The sequence below is a fragment of the Pecten maximus genome, chromosome 12, assembly GCF_902652985.1.
Source record: "Pecten maximus chromosome 12, xPecMax1.1, whole genome shotgun sequence".
NCBI classification, from domain to species: domain Eukaryota; kingdom Metazoa; phylum Mollusca; class Bivalvia; order Pectinida; family Pectinidae; genus Pecten; species Pecten maximus.
This window is the reverse complement of record NC_047026.1, coordinates 13,373,658-13,397,870: the sequence shown is the minus strand read 5'-3', so window position 1 is coordinate 13,397,870 and position 24,213 is coordinate 13,373,658. Positions and strand designations below refer to the sequence as shown.

Genomic DNA, 24,213 nt, shown 5'->3' with positions numbered 1-24,213 from the left:
GATAATTTCTTCAAGGTATTTAAATTTAGATATTGATATCAAAGATGTTTTTGGCCATGAGAAACCTTTGATGGTGTATTTTATACAATTATGTTTTTAACTCTTTAAAATAAAAAAAAATCTATTTTGGACCAGAGTAATTTACCTTGGGCAATCCCTCCAGTTTGTGTAGATAACTAGATAATAAGTAATGAAAGGAATCCAGTTGAGTAAACCTGGTCTGTTTTTACATCACATGTATATTAACTATAGCTAATCTCAGGAACTGCTGATGTGATCCTCACCAAACTATGTTTCAGGGTGTCAAGTGGAAGTGGGGGGCATTTATGTCTTATAGGCATTTTCTAGTTTTCATAATTCAATTTAATGTACTTTGAAATTGAATAGCATTTTATTGTTAGATGAGACTAAATTGTGTAATTCTGAATTATTGTAAATTGTGTAATTCTGAATTTAGAAATACTGAATATTGTTGTTGTAGAGTAAAATAATTAAAAACAGAAAAATTCTTCAGACACAAACAGATGCAACAAAATACGAAAATTGATAATCAAGTAAACTAAAAAAGTCTTGATTGAACTAGTGTGAAAGCATATGAGGCAGTAAATGTATATACATGTACATGTGTATACGGGTTAATATTGAATTGTAATATACATTGTACATGTACACGGTTATAATATTACTAAGAGTTTGAACCCTTTAGCGACCAGTAGGAGTAATGAATCATCGTTTGACAGTCCAGTGCTGTGATGAGCTACTATTACTGGTACAGGGTGATGTAAACTTGGTTATGTAATTTAACCATCAACATGTTTACATTGACAAGTGTCACTATACACGTGTGATGTCATCAGGAGTATAATTAGAGTTCTATGGTATGTGATATAAATATACTCTCTGTAAAAAATAATTGATCATTTTGAGTTATAAAACATCGTTCTCTCAAAGACTATAACTTGGAAATATCTGAGCTACCTACAAATACATTGTTATTTATATAAATCTACAGCCTTATATTATACTACAGCTGTGCTAAAGTTCCAAGTTGTTTGTTATTAAATGAAGTTAGATTATGTTTCAAAATTAATTTTTTTTTTTCAATTTGCATAATAATATTTTCAAAAGTTAAGCATTTATAGTTATCCTGATTGTCAACATTTACGAAGAGTTAAATTAATTTTTTTTTCTTTTCAAATAATTCATAAATTATAACAATTTTTATGCCTTCCTATGAGCTCAAGCATCACATCACAAGGGTTATGTCCCTTTAACCAATACTGCAATCCCTACTTATAAGATTAATGATGTCATATTAGGGATTACTGGACAGTCAGTGTCCACTTACAGAATCCAGTGACTAACAAGCTATGACCTGAAGCCATCCATCACCACTCAATCATGAGATATACGTCCCTGGAGCTCCAGACTGGCATATCATAACAGCCCCAGGTCATACAGTAGTCTCCGCAGGTAGAAGTATACTAGTGTGAGTCAGGTCATAAGTCAGATATCCATGTACACGATTTTTCAGTGTAAAAACATCTATTTCAGTTATGTTGACAACTTGACCAACACAAATGCAGTGATATGTTACAGATTTGTGTCAGTTTTGTCCATGTTTGACGGATTTGTACCCTATTTTTGGAGTTATTCCTTTTTTTGATGTATTTCTGTAACAGGAGCAATTTTATGTACGGATTTAAAGTGCTTCATTGTTATCACAATGATTTGAACTGTATTGTGATATGTTATTGTTCGTGTTGATGAAATCTGCAGCCACACTGACATGAACATTTGAAGCTGAGTGATGACAGCTTTATAAATGTATACAATGTTTATTTAGCTGGCTGTCTCTCAGATAATAACTGACATTGGAAAAAAAATACAATACTTTGTGGATATTTCTCAACTCTCTCTGGATATAACAATGGAATTATGATGTGGAAATGAATGTGTTGCCATGGTTTTGGAACTAAAAGATTGCATAAAATATTCTAAACTTTATGTTTCTTTCATCTGGTTACATATCAAATCTGGAATTGATGGACTAACCACAGGTAACAGTGCTAATTGCTAGATTTTCATCAATCTGAGGCATCATTAAGCATATAAAGTTAATTCACATCAGGTTGTGGTTATAACGTACAGCTGTGATGTACTGAAAGAAAATCTGATAATTTTGAAAAAGTTGGACCTACCAAGACACATTTTGGTTATCTTGGGATGGACATGATGAAAGGTGAAACTTCATCACAACGGCCTACCTCTTCATCCTCTGATATCACTACCATGAGTGCTCTTGGGAAATTTTTAGAGAAAAAGGGATTTGGAAAGCGTACTAGAAAAAGAAGTTCTAGTCTCCCTCCAGAAAACAGACTGAAAACGCTGTTTAAAGAAGGTTCAGCCGTCATTGCGTGTCGGCATATATTTCGAAACAATTCATCTGGTCATGTGAATAACATGGATCGAAAGCCAACTCGGGTTTACAAAAAACCGGATAAAATTTCACGAAAAGGTACAGTAGTTTGTTTACAGTAACATGATGATGGAATGATAAATCTATCACCATCTTAGCTGGTAATGGATCTTTAAGGCCTTTTATATTCTTCATCAATCTTCATGATTTTATAGTGGAAATATTAACCACAAAAATCTGATTCATAGGTTTTCTTGTTTGTCATATGCAAATGAGTCATATATGGTTTTGGGCTGGCCAGCTTGAAACATATGGGTCAAGCTACTCATTTTCTTGACCACTGGCCATGGGGATAAGAATGAATCCATCTACTACAGGTATTTAGTATATATACATGTAACAGCTTGTTTCTTCATCATCAAATTTAAACTAATACACTTAATTCATATTACAACATTTGTGAAAAAAGTTAATATATCACTGATATCAGCCACTCTTGTTGGCTCTGATCGAAGCATACAAGGGGTCTTAATTTGAGAGGAAACCCAGGGTACCCAGAGAAAACCCATTTGGTCACAGGCAGGTATTTGGACTGACCCCCTTACCCTTTTTAATGTCTGATCAGGAATCAAACCTCAGTCACGTACTAAGGTTAAAAGCAAGAGTGTTAACAGCATTGCAACACCCGACTGTTCATTCAGTATCAACTTAACCAATTTGTCATATTTGATAATTGAAACATACAGATCATTCAATAGATATGTATTGTGTAGCTAATTACGGTCTTCAATACTCCTGATTCCCATAGTGTAAACTCTGTATTATAGGTTGAGAGTTGGTAACTTATAATCTTCAATACTCCTGATTCCCATAGTGTAAACTCTGTATTATAGGTTGAGAGTTGGTAAATGTCTTCAATACACCTGATTCCCATAGTGTAAACTCTGTATTATAGATTGAGAGTTGGTAACTGTCTTCAATACTCCTGATTCCCATAGTGTAAACTCTGTATTATAGGTTGAGAGTTGGTAACTGTCTTCAATACACCTGATTCCCATAGTGTAAACTCTGTATTATAGGTTGAGAGTTGGTAACTGTCTTCAATACACCTGATTCCCATAGTGTAAACTCTGTATTATAGGTTGAGAGTTGGTAACTTATAATCTTCAATACTCCTGATTCCCATAGTGTAAACTCTGTATTATAGGTTGAGAGTTGGTAACTGTCTTCAATACACCTGATTCCCATAGTGTAAACTCTGTATTATAGGTTGAGAGTTGGTAACTGGCTTCAATACACCTGATTCCCATAGTGTAAACTCTGTATTATAGGTTGAGAGTTGGTAACTGTCTAAAATACACCTGATTCCCATAGTGTAAACTCTGTATGTTATACACGATCCCATAGAAGTAAACTTTGTATTAATAGTGAGTTGTATGGTTCAATACACTGATCCCATAGTGTAACTTTATTACATAAGATGAGATTGTGTAGCTGTTAAAATACACTGATTCCCATATGTAAATGTATATAGTGAGAGTAGGTACTTTAATCTTCAATACTCCTGATTCCCATAGTGTAAACTCTGTATTATAGGTTGAGAGTTGGTAAATGTCTTCAATACACCTGATTCCCATAGTGTAAACTCTGTATTATAGGTTGAGAGTTGGTAACTGTCTTCAATACACCTGATTCCCATAGTGTATAAACTCTGTATTATAGGTTGAGAGTTGGTAAATGTCTTCAATACACCTGATTCCCATAGTGTAAACTCTGTATTATAGGTTGAGAGTTGGTAACTGTCTTCAATACACCTGATTCCCATAGTGTAAACTCTGTATTATAGGTTGAGAGTTGGTAACTGTCTTCAATACTCCTGATTCCCATAGTGTAAACTCTGTATTATAGGTTGAGAGTTGGTAACTGTCTTCAATACACCTGATTCCCATAGTGTAAACTCTGTATTATAGGTTGAGAGTTGGTAACTGGCTTCAATACACCTGATTCCCATAGTGTAAACTCTGTATTATAGGTTGAGAGTTGGTAACTGTCTTCAATACACCTGATTCCCATAGTGTAAACTCTGTATTATAGGTTGAGAGTTGGTAACTGTCTTCAATACACCTGATTCCCATAGTGTTAACTCTGTATTATAGGTTGAGAGTTGGTAACTGGCTTCAATACACCTGATTCCCATAGTGTAAACTCTGTATTATAGGTTGAGAGTTGGTAACTGTCTTCAATACACCTGATTCCCATAGTGTAAACTCTGTATTATAGGTTGAGAGTTGGTAAATATCTTCAATACTCCTGATTCCCATAGTGTAAACTCTGTATTATAGGTTGAGAGTTGGTAACTGTCTTCAATACACCTGATTCCCATAGTGTAAACTCTGTATTATAGGTTGAGAGTTGGTAACTGGCTTCAATACACCTGATTCCCATAGTGTAAACTCTGTATTATAGGTTGAGAGTTGGTAACTGTCTTCAATACACCTGATTCCCATAGTGTAAACTCTGTATTATAGGTTGAGAGTTGGTAACTGTCTTCAATACACCTGATTCCCATAGTGTTAACTCTGTATTATAGGTTGAGAGTTGGTAACTGGCTTCAATACACCTGATTCCCATAGTGTAAACTCTGTATTATAGGTTGAGAGTTGGTAACTGTCTAAATACACCTGATTCCCATAGTGTAAACTCTGTATTATAGGTTGAGAGTTGGTATAACTGTCTTCAATATACTCCTTTTCTTTCCTGAAATTATGTCAACAATTTCACTGACGATCTACATCTATTTTATTTTTCTCCTTCACTGCCAGATTGTCTTTAGGGTTAAAGCAGGAATAAAGAAGTACATTTCAGATATCAAATACCTATTTTTTTCAAACACCAGTAATTATTTAACATAAACAGATGAGATATTGATGTCAGCTGATATAAGATAAACATACATTTCACTTTCAATAAAGACAGTTGTTACTTGATGTTCTTTTGATGACTACTCTTTTGTCTGTATAATATTATCATGATACATAATTGCATGTTGATTGTACTGCTATGCTTATATATCACAATTTAACCATGATCTCAGCTACCAGGGTCCAGTTGTTCAAAAGGTGATGAGGCTAATCACAGTTTAACAATAATATCAAAATCCAGATTAAATAATGTCTGATAAAACTTATTTGACAAAATTTTCTGAAACTATAACACTCATCAGTCTTCATAACTGCTTATTTCGAAGAATCAATGATATACACACACGATTTGAAGTAAAGGAGAAATGAGATTTTCACTAATCAAGTGGTTAAATTAATCACCTTTGAACAACTGGGCCCTGATCGCGATATATATAGATAAATATGAAATTAATAAGATTTTGGTATTTCAAATGTATGATTAAATATATTTTAACATTTTTGCAACTTAAAAGAATCACTGCATGAATTCATATTAATATCAATTTTGTTGTATTTTAATTACAAATTAATGTCATACAAAAATATTTCAGCTAAATTTCTGCATTGTCATATACATGTATCTGTATTTAACATTATTAAACTTCCAAAGTTTGACTTTATAAGAAATTTGTATACATCTAAATTATGATAAATTGTAAATGTACTTTAACATGCTCAAATTATCTGATTTTTAAATTCTAACACATCATTGCAATAATGAAATTATGCTTCTATTATTTGCTATAGAAATGGTGTGGAGAAACTTTATCTAACATAATTATATTTCAGCGCAATACTTCCACACTGAAAAGTGTGGAAATAAGATTACTGCTAAAATAATATTTATGTTTTAAATAAATTAATGAAGTTGAAAATTACAATTATGGATATTATTTTTGATAAATATCTATAGATGATAGGTCAATTATTGTCAAGTTTTTACCCTTACGTCAGACTCAGGAAGACTCGGACTCGAGTCCCGACGACGACTATGAAAACACAAAGGAACCAATAGCACCACCTGTTCCCGGCCGTGAAGCTGCCAAGGAAAAGTTTTCCGTTGCTAACTTAAAAACAGCACTGATTGACTTTAAACAAAGTTCTATCAGACAGAAAGGACGACCAGATAACCAAGGTTGGCATCATGTCCGACATTACTCCTAGACACTATAGGTCATGGTACCTGTATACTCAGACATTAATATCAAACCCTGTATTCCAGTTGATACTTGTGTTCAGTCTGATGAACACTTGTACATTCCTATTTTGCAATCTGATGGTCAGATTGGAGATGTTTCTCTGTATTTAGTCATGCATTAGTGTAAATCAAATGCATGCAACATATTTTAGATGAGACTAAGTCACTTTATTTTTCAGGTATAGTAAAAATTAAGCTGGAAGTGTGGAACATTTGATGAAACGGCTGATGTTCTATGAAACTGGATTGACTCAAAATAATATATTTATGATATTCATGCTTGAAAAAGTGTTTACAGGCTGTAAGATCATTCCTTAAAATCTGACTGACCTGAAAATGACAATTATGACTTCTCTAATTGTAGACGGTCCTGATGAGGATTATGATCAACCAGATGTAAAAAAGCTGCCCCCTGCAAGTCGCCCGGGACGAACTGCACCCCAGGGTAGGTATATAAATAAACAATCTTTACTGTACATCTTGTTGTATTTTTCTGGATTTGTTCATATTAAATATCTTTATTGTTACTTTTGCCTTGCTTCACATGTAAAAATTGCATTCTCAGCAATATTAATGTTTTGTTGTCATTATGATGTCTATGCAGGTAAAACCATTCAGATTTTGTTGTTGTGACGTCCATGTAGGTAAATCCATTTGGATTTTGTTGCCATTATCATGTCCATACAGGTAAAACCATACAGAATTTGTTGTTGTGGCGTCCATGTGGATAAAGCCATTTAGATTTTGTTGTTGTTGTACTTGTAGGTAAAACCATACAGAATTTGTTGTTGTGACGTCCATGTAAATAAAACCATTTAGATTTAAATTTTGTTGGTATTGGCACAAAATTGTAAGCATTGGTATAATCAGGAATTCATTTATAATTATAGATCTGATAATCATCCTAGTAACATCACTTCTATAATTGTCTAATATTTTGTTGTTGTGATTTTGAGTCTGGAAAAGTGGATCTATATGATTCCTTTATTGGTAGATAAACTAATTTAACTTTATAGCAAAACATGGATGCAAATCTGTATGTGAATTTAGAGAAAAATATGTGTAAAATACTGTAACTGCAGATTTCTTTCTTTGGCCTGATAGTGTCTTCTCAGCCAACCCTGCCATCCCGTCCTGGACGAAGAGGTCCACAAGCCCCACCACCAGAGATTGAACAGGTATTTATCATATTTTCCTAAGTTTTTTCTTCTCCATATCTTAATATCTGTATAAATGTATTCTCTCACAATGGGGATGTTGAGGACATACAAATATAAAATACTAACTTCACTGTCAAATTCAACCCGATGCTGTCCAGTTTTTTGTGAAAGATTACATAAATTCATGATCCCATCTTTTTAAAATTTAAAATTCAATATCATGTAAATAGAACAAAATGGTAACAATAATTCAAATATATACAAAAGATAAATTGATATTAAATGATGATAAAATCAGTGCTTTTTTTAGTTGGGGATAGAATACAATTTGTTTATGAAACATTTATAAATTGAACATTTTGTCATATTGATTCTTTTTCATCTCAAAAATGCATTTTCATTTGTCTATTCACACCTATAATTGCCCCTCCCCCCAAATTTCTCTGTTCTGTAGAAATAGAAATACTGTAAATCTTTGTAATGTAAACAACTGTGTATACGGTGTACATAAGAATATATGACACATTGTAGTATACAGTATATACATATGATATGATTCTGAACGTTGAGAATCATAATTATAAAAAAATTTCCTGGTACACATGTATTATTATGAATATCATTGACATTAGACAGGATTTGACTTGATGGTCATATTGTGGAACATTGTACCTTCTTCCTATTTCTTAATAATTGTATTATACAACATATTTGGTGATGAATTTTTATGCAGCCAACTTACGAGGAGACTGATGATGCTGAGGTAAGAGAGTCTATGGGATGCTGCAGCCCAATGTCACCTGTGTTACTGCGGTCTGCCTGAAAACATTAAACTAAGCTATCTCATCACTACTAACTCTTTAGATATATTTCTGCCTAATGGAGTATGTTAAAAAAGAAACTTGGTCTCCTATGAAAAACTGCTTGTTTGCTGCTGGTTCTATTGCAGATGATGATTCATGCCTTGTTTGTCCTTCCATCATGATAATTGTTCTCTCATTCTTTGTTAAGGCTTTTACTTTAAGTTAACCAGGAATTGTTGGTGGATGGATGTTGTATAATATATTCTTCTATCACCAAGACAACTAGGGTTTGATTATGATAGAATCTCCTCCTACTGAGAGCTTGACAGAGAACTCTCCTACCCTCGAGGTAATACTTGATTGTCTAATCCTCGGCTAGGATTCAAAAATCAAGAATATCACCCCGAGGGTAGGAGAGTTCTCTGTCATGTCCTCAAGGTAGGGGATGGTTATTTTTCTCCCAGCATACAATATTATGTTGCTATACAAGACAATGTCTATGTGACGTCATTATATTGTGACCATAACATATTGTCAGTGTACATATTTCCTTTGATAAATTTGTCAACAGTATATGTGTAACCTGTTTGGAAACTTTAAGAAACACCAAACCTAGTTGATGGATATATTCAGGTGATTTATATCCTGGATCTTCTTTATCATGTTCTGCGATGAAGAAATATTTCCCTCGGTGGAAGAAAAGCATTCCCGTGATATATTGATTACTAAAGCATTGAACTGCTACCAAATGGTAGTATACAGTCTCATGAATACAATTTGGTTTACTAACGACATGTAGACAAATGCAACAGAGAATGTGAATATAGCCATTTACCAGTGGGAAATGATATTTTCTTCCAATATTTTTGTTGATGATGATGAATTCTCGGTGCATGAATTTTTTAAGCCTCCATGACTGTTTAGAATTGAAGATGTTTTATAGCTTTGATTGTATCACCTCTGAATTATCTAAAGCAGCATGACCACTTTGTGGTATTATTTAAACCAAAGCCTTGTCACTGCAAATTCTGTCTCTTTGTATGCTTTAGTAATAAATCTCATGTACAGGGAACAGAAGCTTAAAAGAGCTACGATCTTTGTGTTTTTTCAATGTTTAATCCATGGCATTGCTTAGAGCTCTACTATATTAATGTTATTTTGTTCATTTTATTAAGTTATTATAACTACTACGGTGCTTGATGAAAGATATTGCCTGGTTCGTGTCTGCATACAATTTGTTCTGCCTTTTCATTATTTGATAGGATTCGCTTATGTGTAAGACATCTATATATCTTCCACCAGTGAAACTACATAATTTTTTATACAGAATATATGTAATCTGCTGATACATAGTAAATTCAGCAAATGTCTGGATTTACTTTCAATAAAATCACCTACAATGAATTAATTTACAATATGTGACAAGATTTGTGTGTCCTAGAAAAAAGCTCAACCTTTAAAATATCCAATTCTGACAAATTTTATCTTAAAATATGAATTGATCTTTTTTTATACATACTGTAACACATTGTGTGGTGGGTTAAAATAAAGCATCTGTAATTCTACACATATCATCACAATTTTTTATAATGCCACTTCTAAATACCAAATAATGACCTTCACTATCAAGTTCACTATATAAAGGTCATGGTCAATGTTTTGTCATTAGTTGTGATACTCAACCAGAAGGGTTCACATTATGGTGAACTTAATTAAGTATTTATCTGTAACTTTTTCATTGTGCTAGTATCCTAGTATGTAATAAATAATTTCATTGGCAATCTTTAGCTGATATTGAGAAATTATTCTGGAGGCTCTTTTTAATGACATAACCAACCTGGTAAGCTTTTTAGCTCGCCGGAATAAAGTACAGGGGAGCTATTGCTTCAACCCAGCGTCTGCCTCATCAGTGTTCATCGGTAGGCAGCTAGGTTAAAGTTTTTATAAAACAGTGTTGTGTCAATATATATAGTCATGAGGTTGCAGCTTAGGTATTTGACGAGTGTGTTCCTGTGTGTACTGCTTTTATAGACCTGCTGACCATGACTCTGACCTTTTGGCCTAATTTCAAAAAACTTTAACCATGGCCACTTTATGTTAACCGTACACGATAGGGCTTTTATATTTGACATGTGTAATCCTAGTTACAAGGCCTTTCCATTGGTTATTACTTTGCAGACCTTTTGACCTTGACTTCGACCTTAGATCTAATCTCAAAAAAAACTTTTAACCTCAACCACTTTATGTTAACCATACAAGATAAGGCTTTCTTAATTTTAATGTATGTTCCTTGTTACGAGACCTTTCATTGATACAACATTTTTAGATGTACCTGCTGACCTTCACCATGACCTTTGACCTAATTAAAATTTTAAAAAACCTTGTTATTCCATCTACTTAAATGGAATCCTTAAGGACAATGGACCATATTATCTCTGTATTTACATCTTTTCAAAATAGTGAATAGTTTTTTCATCAGTCAAAACATAACATAAAAAGGAGTTTGTTTTGGAAAGATTCACTTAACAAAACTGTCAACATTCATTGACCTTTATATGATGTTACTGATGGTGTTCATCGAAGAGATGGACAATTAGCAATATACATGTATTGGTCCTGAAATGTAATGTCTATACATTTTATATACTAAATTAATTATGTTGTGTGTCTTTTTAGCCGCCACTGCCATCCCGTCCTGGTCGACGAGCACAGCCTGCCCCACCAGTAGAACAGGTACCTCATAAAATATTATCTTAATGTTTTCATGGAAATCAAGTTCATTCAATCATCTCCTACTATCATAATTGTAATAATAATTAGAAATTATAGGAACTAATTCCTTTGTTCAAGAACCAAAATTAGCTCTTATTTAAGAAGACATTTAGACTTATTTTATATGTCACACTTTGTGATATTCCCCTACTGATGAAACATTGGGTGACTAATATTACTCTTCATCCATCTGTTACATACTATACATACATAAAACATAACGTTTGTCAGTACGTTAGCAACTTCATTCCTTGAGGGATTTTATCAAACTTCACACATTGATAAAGGGCCATAAAATCTCGAACAAGTTTGAGATTCAGGGATTTTGGGTCAAGGTCAAGGTCACTTTATTTAGGTTACATGTCAAACTCCCTATCACACTAATAGAATTTCACCATCACACTCTGTGTTATCATTGTAGAAACATTTAAAATCAGACAATATTAAGTAAATAAGCATTCATATCTGATTATCATGTTATAATGCATGTTTCTTCAATATTAAATAAGTGCAAGTCGAATGCTAATTTAATGGTTGTTTTGTTTACTTTAGCCTCCCCTGTCCCGTCCCGGCCGACGAGCCCAGCCAGTCCCACCCCCACAAGACGAACAGGTATTTATCAAATACATTTGATATATATAATGTACTGACAGCTACACTGGGAGACACGAATGTACTAGTTTTTTCATATTTTCTACTAATTCTGAAATTTTCACCAATTTTACCATAAAAGATCTAATTTAACCCAACCCAGTCCATTTTTTCAGCAACGTATCTAATTATGAATTTTCATGGCTAATTTTCGACGGTCAAAGCTAGTTCTGTGAATCATATCCAATCATGAACTTTACACTATTTATTTCATGACTATCTAAAAGTTTCCCCGACAGTCTAGAAATGTCCGACAGGGTCTATTTTTTTCTCCACTGACGCGAATTCTGCTCCTCGAATCTAGTATTGACGGAGCAATCCAGTTTTCGTGAAAATCGCCTAATATTAAACATCATGACAAATATTGCGAGATTCGCCTCGGGCGGTTCTGTCGCGCGGCAATACCAGCACTGCCAGCCGTAGACTACTTTACCTGGACAGCAGCCATCTTTTTTCCCCCGGGAAACCCCTATTTAAAAAATTTTAATTTTTTTTTTCATTGAAAATTAAAAAAAATTTTAGGAAACTTAATTTTTTCCCTTTTTTGGGGTTTTCCCCCAAAAAACCAAAAAAAAAAAAAAAAAAAAAAAAAAAAAAAAAAAAAAAAAAAAAAAAAAAAAAAAAAAAAAAAAAAAAAAAAAAAAAAAAAAAAGGGGGGGGGGGGGGGGGGGGGGGGGGGGGGGGGGCCCCCTTTTAAAAAATCTAATTTATAAAAATTTAAAACCCCCCTCCCAAAACCCCCCGGGGTACAAAATATTACTTTCTTTTCAGGCTTTTTACTTTAACATATTTGGAAAAAAATTCAACTTTAACTAAATTTTCATAACTTTCAATTTAAAATTCGAAATTTGGAAGGGTTTTTTTTTTCAAAAATTTTAAATTCTGCCCCTCAATTTATAATGAAAAACCAATCGGTTTTCTTTTAAAAAAACCCCAAAAAATTAAAAACATAAAATTTCGGGATTCGTGGGGTTTTTCCCCCATCGACTCCCAAAGGTTTTTTACCCTTTAAGGCCCCCCGTCCCGCCCCCGGGCCCGATTCCCCCACCGGAGGCGGTTTTCAAAATCAAAAAATTTATGTCGAAACACTAAAGAATTAGTTTTTTTTTTTTCAATATTTCCGAAAAATCACCAAAAATAAAAGTTAAAAAAAAATTTTTAAAAAGGTTATTAAAAAAAATTTTTCAAAAGATGAAAACTTTCCACCAATTTTTCATTTTTTTTATGTTTTAAAATTTCCCCTGAAAAAAAAACCCGTTCAAATTTTTTATCCTTTTTTCCCCAAAAAAATTCGGAAACCCCCTTTTTTTGGGAAAAAAGGCCAATTTTAAAATCAAAAACGAATTTGCCCGCGCGCTGCAAAACCACCCTGCCGGGAAATTTTATGGCCACCCGGGCCTCCGTCCTTTCCCCCCGGGGGTTCCCGTTGGGGGCCAGTGGGGGGTTCAAACTTCCTTGGGGGGGTAGTCGGATGGGATTTGAGGGGGGTTTTTTTAAAAAAAGGGGGGGGGTGTAAACCCCAAATTTAAGGGGGAGCCTAAAAAAATGGAAAAGAAAAAAGGGGGTTTTTTAAAAAGGGGTTTTTTTTTGAAGATTAGTTTTTTTTTTTGTCTAACCTTTAAAAAAAGCAACAAAAAATTTAAAATCAAAAAAATTTAAAAACTAAAATACCTTTCATGAAAATTAAATATTAAAAGGATTAACAAATAAATTTTGGATACTTTTTAAGGGGAAACAAGTACTATTAAACCTTATTTTAGGTTTTTGAAAACAAAAAAATTATTTTTTTAAAAAATTAATAATATAAATTTTTCCGTTGTTTGGGGTTAAAAATTTTTTTTTTCCCTCCCAAAAATTTTTGTTTTTTTCCCCTTTTTTTTTTGGTTAAAGGCAAGCCCCTTTTTTGCTTTTAAGAAAAATATTTTAAAAAAAAAGGGTTTGTTAAAAAACATTATTATGAAGTGATCGAGACCCTGGTGGTTTTGCTTTCAATTCGTGTCGCAAGTCATATCTTCACTTAAAAAAGGACTTTTAAAAGATGTATAAACATGTTCGGAGAATTACGAATTCTCAAGTTTGAATTGGTTAGTATACTGCTAAACAATTACCAGGTGTGAAATTACGGTCCACAAGCTCATCACACCTGGCACTGCACCACAGGTGTCCGTGATTTCTGGTGTTCTAATCAGCACACGCCGTGAGTTCACGCGTTTGGTTTCTGTGCACTTCAAAGGAGTTCCGAAAACATGGTTTTACAGGTTGTTTGTACATAAATTGAGCTTGAATTTTATTAAGAATTGCGTTTATACTATAGGGAATACATTTTGTTGAAATCAAACACATTATTTTTGGAATTCAGTGAGTTTCGTTTTCTATACAAACGAATAAAAAATCATATCTCAAACGTTTGTCTATAGAATAATTAACCTAAATTACCTCATTCATATATGTACCCATGATGTTGAAATTTACTCTATGAATCTTGTCTGGGAGTTACTGAGCTTTCATGGACACGTTTTATCAATTGCGGACAATTACCCAAAAATCACAAATAACGGTATAATTTCTGTTTTGGCTAATAAAAAAACCCCAAAATGATCAGCATTTATTTCACATCTTGAATGAATTGCATTTTAAACTTGTGTTACTAGAAGTATTATAACCGAAATCAATACTGGTACATGTGTATGTAACAAACCTGTCATGCCCCCATAATAAAGGCTATGTGATGTAAGTCATTATAAACGGCCGGTTATTCAAATGTCATACATGTTACAACGACCCGTTAAAATAAAAAAAATATGAATAAAATATTTTAATATAAATGTTATATACGACCTGTTATAATAGAAAATAGGTAAGATGATACACGCTGTATTTGGCCCGTTATAATAGAAAATTAGTAAGATGTTACATGTTGTGTATGGCTCGTTATGAGAGAAAATTAGTGAGATGCTACATGTTATATATGGCACCGTTTAAAAAGAAAGTTATATGTCCCTGGTTTCGGTAGCACTTGTTATTAACTAATTCACAAATATAACTCAGAGAGTTTATTCAGCACTTTCCTTTTTTTTTGTCTTATTCGCATTAATTACAGGCACGTGTTCACGTTTGTTTCTATATATTTCCTATATGGCGGCTCCGATCGTGTTCAACCTGTGACGTCACAGGTCAGAGGTCACCAAAACGAGGTATTCGGCTTTGGGCTTCAGGTGTGTTTTCGAGAAAAATCACAATTACTCGGAAATGGGTCGGCCGATTTTGATGCGGTTTTCTGCATTCTTGTTTATTAATCAATACCAATAACATATTAAAATGTAATTTTTCATTCAGGGTACACTTTAACATATTGAAATGAAAATTATTCGTTCAAAATGCATCCCACAGTATTACTGTATTAACCCAAGTATTCATAAAATGAGAGGTCTAATATCTATATGTCATACATGCAATTACTGAGGGTTTATGTCCCTGTTGTAAACCTATATTATATTACCTAGCAGGAGCTTGATTATCAAAAGGAGAACGATTAAGGAATGAGCATGAAAGGACAATGATAAGATGAAGGAGCGTGCAAACGTAGTTAGTTTGTTCTAGGCAGATATTATGTTATTGTGTGTAAATCAAATATTTTTGTTAGACATAAATTCATTTTTGTATAATTATCTGTATTCCTTTCACTTTCTCTCTTTAGTCTTCCTTTCTAATTTGTCAATCGTAAAATTAATGTAAATGTCCATTGTTTGTGTCACATTGTTGTAAAAATGTTTGGAGGAGGGGGCTTTAATAAGTTGTATAACTTCTGCCCAATCCTCATGCCTACATTTGAAGCAATAAAAATATGTTTTTAAAAAAAAAACACCTATATTTGCTTGTATATTTAGGTAAATTACATTTTTACTTTATACATGATTCCAACAAGGAATATGTAAGAAAACATATTTAAATATCTTGCATTTCTATAGCAAGTTTGCCTAAATTGTCTTATTATTTAGAAACAGAACTAATGGAATCCCTATGATGTCGCACACATCGCTCGGCGACTCTCATCAGGCAGAACGTTTATCATTTGTTGACCATTCAGTGTACAGTGGACCCGCGATAATCCGGACGCCGATAGTCCGGAAAACTCGCAGTCCGGACGGAAATGCACGGGAACGGATTTCCGTAACGTTATTTGTACTCACCAGTCAGGAAATTCGGATTCCTATTCTGGAAGCCCATTTTGGGAACGGAACGTACTTTTCATTAGTAAATTTCCCGCAATAATCCGGACGATTTTTTCACCACGAGGAGAAAAAATGTCGGAGCAAGTCACACGTGTCGACAGCTGTACACAGACTATTGCTTGACACTGTGCGTAGTCATAGCGACTGCTGCCAGGTCATAGCCCCGGGTGTTTACCTGTGTTACAAAGTGTAACTTTTGTTTTTATAACGGTACATTACTTTTTCTCTACGACCTTTTTAAACTTTACAGTATTAAAGGATTTTATAGTATAGCCTGGTCTTGCTTTTATGAACTTGACGTACAATATCTATTATAGTTATTTTACAGACGGCAACTTTTATAGGAACACATATTGCTATTTCGTAATTAGCAAGAATTTACGCACAAACATACAGTACGTGATACCATAATTAATCAATCTCAAATACATGTAATAAATTTATGATCGGTAATTAACATCATGAACACTTGTATTGGGTAAACACGGATATCGGCTTTGTAACACCGTTACGTGAAACGACGACTCATTGAAAGATGCACGTTATTAATTACATACACATTTACGTATTAAGCAGTGATCACAAGAACTGGGTTGATTACACACAAATTAGTCAATAGTCGTATGATACTTAATTAAGCGTCACATTGTTAAGTTAATACGGGTTTAATAATTATCGGACTTCTTCGGTAGTTCTCGCTGGTGTAGCGTACTTTTAGATACATAGCTTGGGGTTTCTGGTACGTAAAAATCATAAAAAAAACATGGACTTATGGTAAGTTGTAAAATCCGGGTCTTTTATTTAAGGTATTTAACGTTTGTAATTTCTACTTGTTTGTGAACCTCCGGGACGTGACACATGTGTGGTGTTTGTAGGACACATATGCCCGCTATAAATAAAACAACTTTCACTTTACATGTTCTTTTAAAAACAAAGTTTATTTTTTACTTTCTACAAAAGAAATCAAAAATCATATCAGAAACATAAGTATATTTATTGTTAAAAAGTCTGACAATTAGACGTGTTTATGAAACGTCCCGGATTGTATGTAATCAAGGGAGATAACTCTTACACGACAATTTTTTTGACCTGGTAGACGAAATTCGGCAGTCCGGAAAACTCGTAATCCGGACGGTTTGGACTGGGAACGAAGGTGTTCGGATTATCGAGGGTCCACTGTACATCACAATTTTAAATACAAACGTTTGATTCACGGTATCGGAGACATATGACATATCTGACGGTATTATAAAGATGAACGTGTTTTTGATAATATCAATATAATTGTGCATGTACATTTTTGTATGTGTATATGTATTTAGTGAAAATATTCTATTGTTCTGTGTAGGGGGGGGGGGGGGGGGGGGGGGGGATCATATGTATAAATATGTGTAGGTTATTTTCGAATCCCATGAGATCCAAATTGTACATAATATGTATATATCTAACCCGTACTCCACTTTGTGTTTGTATTTCTGTTATATATACCAATACAGCTGACCCGCTAAATCTGGACGCCGATAGTCCGTAAAACTCACAATCCCGACGGAAATGTCGGGGAACGAATTTCCGTAACGTTATATTTGTACTCACAAGTCCGGAAGTTCTGATTCCGAATCCGGAGCTCCATATCGGAAACGAAATGTTAGTTAAGTAAAATTCCAGCAGTAATCCGGACGTTTTTCTCATCACATAGATAAAAAGTCTGAGTTGGTCACCCGTGTCGACAGGTGAACAGGTAGTAGATCGCGGTCGCTTGACACACAGAGTAGTCATAGCAACCGCTGCTAGATCTTAGCCCCCGGCATTAACCCGTACAATTTAGTTTTTGTAACGGTACCTTGGTTTTCTATACAGCGATCGAATCAATTAAAGGATTATAGACCGCTCTTTTTTTGTTTAAAATGTTTATTCAATTCAATCCTTACGACTTATAAGCATGCTGAAAATGACAGAATACAATTCTTTATCTTCACTATTTTTAAAATGCAATTTAACGAAAGATAGACAGCATCAATATACAATGTAATGACGATACAGATGTTATGACATTTCTGAGCGGTAATATCGAATGAATGAGTGGTGTGTGGAGTATACAACAGTGTAGTCATATTGCAAACATAGAAACTGATAAGAGTGAAAACAAAAACAGCTAATTCAGGCGATATCTAGAACGTGCTGTAAAACACAATTTCAAATTCTCTGATATCAATATATGTTATTCCGAAGTTAGCACGTACGAATCCATAAAGCTATATAGGATTATCACTGATCATATATAAGGAAAGAATATCTTTAATAACACGAAACGTTTTATCAAATTTCAAATTCTTTATTGACTTTAGGCCATACGGCCCATAAGTACATATTATAAACATATTATTATTATCAGGTGTTTCACAAATTGAATTAAAAACATCGGCTTGGAACGACGACGCTTTGCTGATAATACTACTGATAAACCGTTAGGTTTAAAGTAATAAATGAATTGAATTGAATTGAAAGATTTTATTATATAACACAGTTGTTTTCTTTATGTCAAACGTAAGACATGATAGTTCAACACATCTTTTTTTTTTTTTTACAAATCTTCTATTTCATGTTTGATTCATAATGACTATACTGGTCACACTATACACAACAAAATATGCACAGAGAAGTCGGTTTCAACATGTTACATGAAATGCATACATATTATACCCTCGGCGTCATTATAAATGTATGGATAATAAAAAACAGTTCAATATTCAGTAAGAAACATCTATAGAATATCGGAGACACTATATAGGATTTATAGTTTAGTTGTTTTTCTATATCTCATCAGAGACTTGTATATCACAAGTCTCTAATCTCATCGATGTGATACATACAGTTTCAAATTTTCTTATTAGTAAGCTTGTATATATTAGAGCTCGGATAGTGTAACCCATTGCTAATTACAATATTCCTCTATATTTAACCAGGGACGTATATAGTGGATATATAGGTCTCTGATGCAGGCATCTGTTCCAAAGAAGATGTACTTAGAGGTTCGGCAAATAACAAAAATGTTGATACCCGACAATAAACGTAAAAGATAACGTTTGTACCTTCGAAGTCTTATATTGTAGGACTAATATACTTGTCATGTTAAATACAGAACCAGCTTATAGTTCATCCCAAAAAGGGGGCGGGGATTTACCTGTGCTCTCGCCTAAGGCAGGAAGCCAACCAGCAGGTTCAATTTAGAAATGCCCCAGGCCTTGTAATCAACAACTGTCCAGGTGTCCTTGTGAAGTGGATGACAAGAGGTTTTCGATACAATATTCTTTCTTTTATTAATACAATACAATACAAAATATTTTATTAACGTGTCACGTGTCAATATTACAGATATATAAAATACAGTAGAAGTCATAAAAACTTTACAAGTTGCATTAAAATTATATTCACATCCAGACTTATGAGACACAATATAGTAAAAAGTTCTGTTAAATATAGGTAAAACAGGATCTTCTGCGATACATCAGATAGAGTGAAGAAGCTAAAATAGGCTGAAGATCATCACTTGTCATAAGATAATGAAATTGTTCATATGGGTTTAATTCTAAAAAGTTTGGACAATAATTGCTTGCTTCACTAAATAAAATTCGCCGAATATCTGAATAAAACTCACAGTCAATTAAAAAATGGCGCTCGTCTTCTACTAATCCTGACTGACATAAAATACATTTCCTCTCATGTAATGCTAAGGGAGGACGAGAATACCGGCCTGTCTCTATTTTCAATTTCAAATTACCACAACGGAACTTGGCTAACGTTTGCCTATGCTTAAAATTTACAACAGTACATATATATGATTCTGGGGTAAAAACAGATTTAAACGTACGGTAAATACGCAACTTAATCGTTTATTGATACAAAATTTGCCTCAATTGAATAACAATAAATATGTAATCGTCGTATTGTGAATGTAATACTTTTATTTTTTCAGGTGTCTTATGATGTACATGCAGCACATTTAATGAAAATTTAACTGGAACAATCTGCAAAAAAAGTGAATGTATCGTATGTGATATCAGAAATATAGATATACATCATGTGATATACATAATGTATGTATCTTATCGTGTATGTATCGCATATTTATAGCTTGAACACTTAATTCGAGTTGGTACCGACACCGTATAGGTGATTATGGTAGGACCGCTTCACGGCTGAGCGCTCCCAAGTCGAGGCTAGCCGCGGGACTCGATGGTCACGGATGGCTGCTGTCCAGGTAAAGTAGTCTACGGCTGGCAGTGCTGGTATTGCCGCGCGACAGAACCGCCCGAGGCGAATCTCGCAATATTCGTCATGATGTTTAATATTAGGCGATTTTCACGAAAACTGGATTGCTCCGTCAATATTAGATTCGAGGAGCAGAATTCGCGCCAGTGGAGAACAAAATAGACCCTGTCGGACATTTCTAGACTGTCGGGGAAACTTTTAGATAGTCATGAAATAAATAGTGTAAAGTTCATAATTTCTAGATAGCTCGATAGAATTAGACGGTGGTCATGTTAAATTGGATATGATTCACAGAACTAGCTTTGACCGTCGAAAATTAGCCATGAAAATTCATAATTAGATACGATGCTGAAAAAATGGACTGGGTTGGGTTAAATTAGATCTTTTTTGGTAAAATTGGTGAAAATTTCAGAATTAGTAGAAAATATGAAAAAACTAGTACATTCGTGTCTCCCAGTGCTAGTTACATGTATATAGCAGAACTATACCTGTTGTATACATCGCATGATAGGGTGCAGGGGCCTGCAGTTTGGTGGTCATTAAATTGAAATAAGGTCCATTGGATTAATGACCTAGCTTCCATGAGATTGTTTTTTGATCAAGTCTTTAGGAAACAGACAAAACATTATACAAGTCAAACAACTTATGTACTGATTAAATACCAGGTCCCGCTCCATTTGTGTAAGGGAAGGTTAGATTGTATTATCAAATACCATCTTTATTCTGTGATAAGCCCGGTCACAAAAAACTTTGACTTTTTCACAACAGACCGTATGATCACCAGGTATACCCCAGGTATATAACAGGGCAATGACATAGCATTTAGTAAGTGATTACAATAGATAATGTATATTAGTGAGTTTATTTCCAGTTATTGTCTTTTTGCTAGATTGTTGATTACTGTATATAATATATTTGTAAAGGATAAACCCTGAATACTGTTTGTTTTTTTGTTGGGTTCATTACCCCGTGAACAGCCAGGGTCATTTTAAGGCTGGGTCTCCTTGTAGTAGTTGGTGACAACCTCACTGAACAACATACAGGAGGGCCGTCACATGCCATCCGGAGTAATTAGGGTACAGTATCTTACCCAAGGATACAACCATGACAGCACAGACCAGGCCGTTCTCCTGTATATGGATCCCATAGGCTTACAGATACAGTAAATACAGGTCTCAGCAATAATTACTACCCACTGTTATTCATTAATACTGCTACAAAACTTGGTCCTACAATAAGTCTATCCCCTACATTTAGTATCCAGGGGCCCCGATAGCTCAGTCAGTTTAATTTCATAGAAAGCTGAGAACAGATGGTATTTTGAAGCATGGTGAAATGAACCAGGGTCAAAATACCATAATGATGAAGTGAAGCGCCCAGCCTCACCCAAAATTTCCTGGCACCAGACATATTGTTTTTGCTGTTATTAAATTTAGTAAGGAGTGAATCAACTGAAGGTATAATCTAAAACACCAGTTTGAGGAAAATGTTCATAATAGTAAGAAGAAAGGGAAACAATTCACTATACAGATATATAGACTTATGGCTTACTTAAACAGCAGGACAATGGCATTCGGTATCATTTTAATAATAGTACTGCAGTAGACATGGTTGGCATTGACTTATTGTTGGATAAATATGATATCATGATCATAATATTTGCTGATTTTTAATTAGCCCGGCTATGAGGAGACAGATATACATGACTTAGCTCCCGAGGTGAGATCCTGATGGTTGCTTCAGCTTTGATACCATAAGTAGATTTTAACAGCATCCAATGTTTTTTCACTTTTGCACATTTTTCCAAATATGAACTTTTTTAACAAAATTTAATGCCTTTATTAGAAAATCTTTGCCTATTATACGACTGTATAAGTGTTGCTAGTTAGTTGAGTGAGAACTTGATATATATATCTGTGGATGAAGCTGATACGTTGATACAATACGATCTTGACCCAACTGTTTCTTAACAATCAAGGCATGCGTATTACTACAGATAATGATCATATTGACCTTCATAGGCTTTCATTACTAAAAATGGAAACAAAAACAGTGTTTAGTTTGATCCTGGCTATCCACAACCAGATTTATTTCTGGAGTGGACTGGCACATGTTAACATTAACAATCGATCTAGTCTATATAGGTTAACGGCAAACTGAGTGAGCTTCACAGTATACATATATACCGTAGTAGTCACATATCTAGGGCACCTTAAATGATATCATACCAACCTCTTCTGGCCGTGTTTGTCTTTATTGATACAATACAGGTTTCAATAGCATATAAACTTCAGACTTTTTGTAGTATGTCTGTTAATCATAAGAAGACATATGCATGTACTTTAGAATTTGAATTTCAAAGTAAAGTCATTGTGATCCCATCTGACCTTTTGATCTTTGACCTCAGATTGATTTTTAGGGGAAAAGTATCATATTCAGATGGGGGGAGAATGGGCTAGCCAAAAGTTTCCCCATCTCCATAGCTAAAAGGGGGGGAGGAGAATGGGCTAGCCAAAAGTTTCCCCACTATTCATGCTATTAGATGACAAGTTGGTGTGCTTTTTAGTATCTATTCACTATTTATATTATAGAATAGTCAATAAATAATATTTTTTTGATATCAGGAAATAATATATTGATATAAAAATATATCTGCTATACTATGAATTCAACAAATTTATTGTCTCATACAATAATCTTTTTTATTTGATATACAAAACATATTTTTCAACATATACATAAAAAGAAGATAACCTCTATTTTCAGATATATATGTAAAGAATATTAGTTTTTTGTATAAAAAAAATACAAAATCATACCCTAAATAAATCATTTATTTCTGATAGTAAATATAGAAAATGAATGATTTTATAGTATCAAAACTATATTTGATAATTATATTAAATGCTTAAATATCAGATAATTCTTTTTAATATCAGAAAATGAATTTTTGATAAACAGATGAGACAATCAGTTATCCGATATGCTTGTGTTAGAATATGAAGACATGTCACTGCTTCCTCTAAACCTAAATTGCAGGGATGTCCATGAATTAAACCATGCTTTTTCTTAAGTTTGTAAGATAGATTTCATTTGCTTTTTAAAATACAACTTGTAATTATTAGTTTTTGTTCCAAGCTGTATGGCATTAATACTGCCTTTATATAAAACTATAATTAGAATAAATGTTGGTTATAGGTTTGTAAACATGCAAATTCCATCCCATGATCATTTGAATGATATTCTTAACAGTACAGAACATCCTCATAGTTTATGGCCTGGCATGGAACATCGCAAGACAAGTATATCTATATATTAATATTTGTATACTGTGCATTATATAATAATCTTGTGTTTTTATGTAAAATGGTATGTTTAAATTCCTCTTGTTAGATTCCACTAACAATTTACCCATATCCAATCATTGGATATGGATACTTTAATACTCTGGCTATTTTATTAGAAATGTTTGCTATGTTTTATATACAGATATTTTGTTATTGTAGAAATTATGCATGCATTAATTATCTTATTAAGCTCTAGCTAACACTGGCCATTGATCAAATATATAAACAAAATACTAATATTTCTTATTGTATCGGTCAGAAATCTACAGTACCTATTGTCGGATGAAACATTCACCTACATTGTACATGTCACTTTTTTTTTAATCAAACAATCCAACTACCGGTGTGAAAAATCAGCTAGCCAATTCTCCCCCCCCCCCCCCCCCCCCCCCCCTATCA

General features: G+C 33.7%; 1 protein-coding gene across 5 annotated transcripts in view; it reads left to right on the top strand.

Moving 5' to 3' along the window:
• The window catches only part of LOC117339503 (lymphocyte cytosolic protein 2-like), an 85,606-nt gene that overhangs the window by 38,556 nt on the left and 22,837 nt on the right, over positions 1-24,213 (top strand). For 2 of the 5 annotated variants that reach the window (XM_033901144.1, XM_033901143.1), the window contains 7 exons: positions 6,337-6,517; positions 6,945-7,025; positions 7,685-7,758; positions 8,474-8,503; positions 11,220-11,276; positions 11,868-11,927; positions 22,145-22,186. In XM_033901144.1, the coding sequence (XP_033757035.1) occupies positions 6,337-6,517; positions 6,945-7,025; positions 7,685-7,758; positions 8,474-8,503; positions 11,220-11,276; positions 11,868-11,927; positions 22,145-22,186 (525 nt within the window). Of the gene's footprint in view, positions 1-1,893; positions 2,519-6,331; positions 6,518-6,944; positions 7,026-7,684; positions 7,759-8,473; positions 8,504-11,219; positions 11,277-11,867; positions 11,928-22,144; positions 22,187-24,213 lie in introns of those variants that run through there. The other 3 variants (XM_033901142.1, XM_033901145.1, XM_033901141.1) reach the window with 3 other exon arrangements.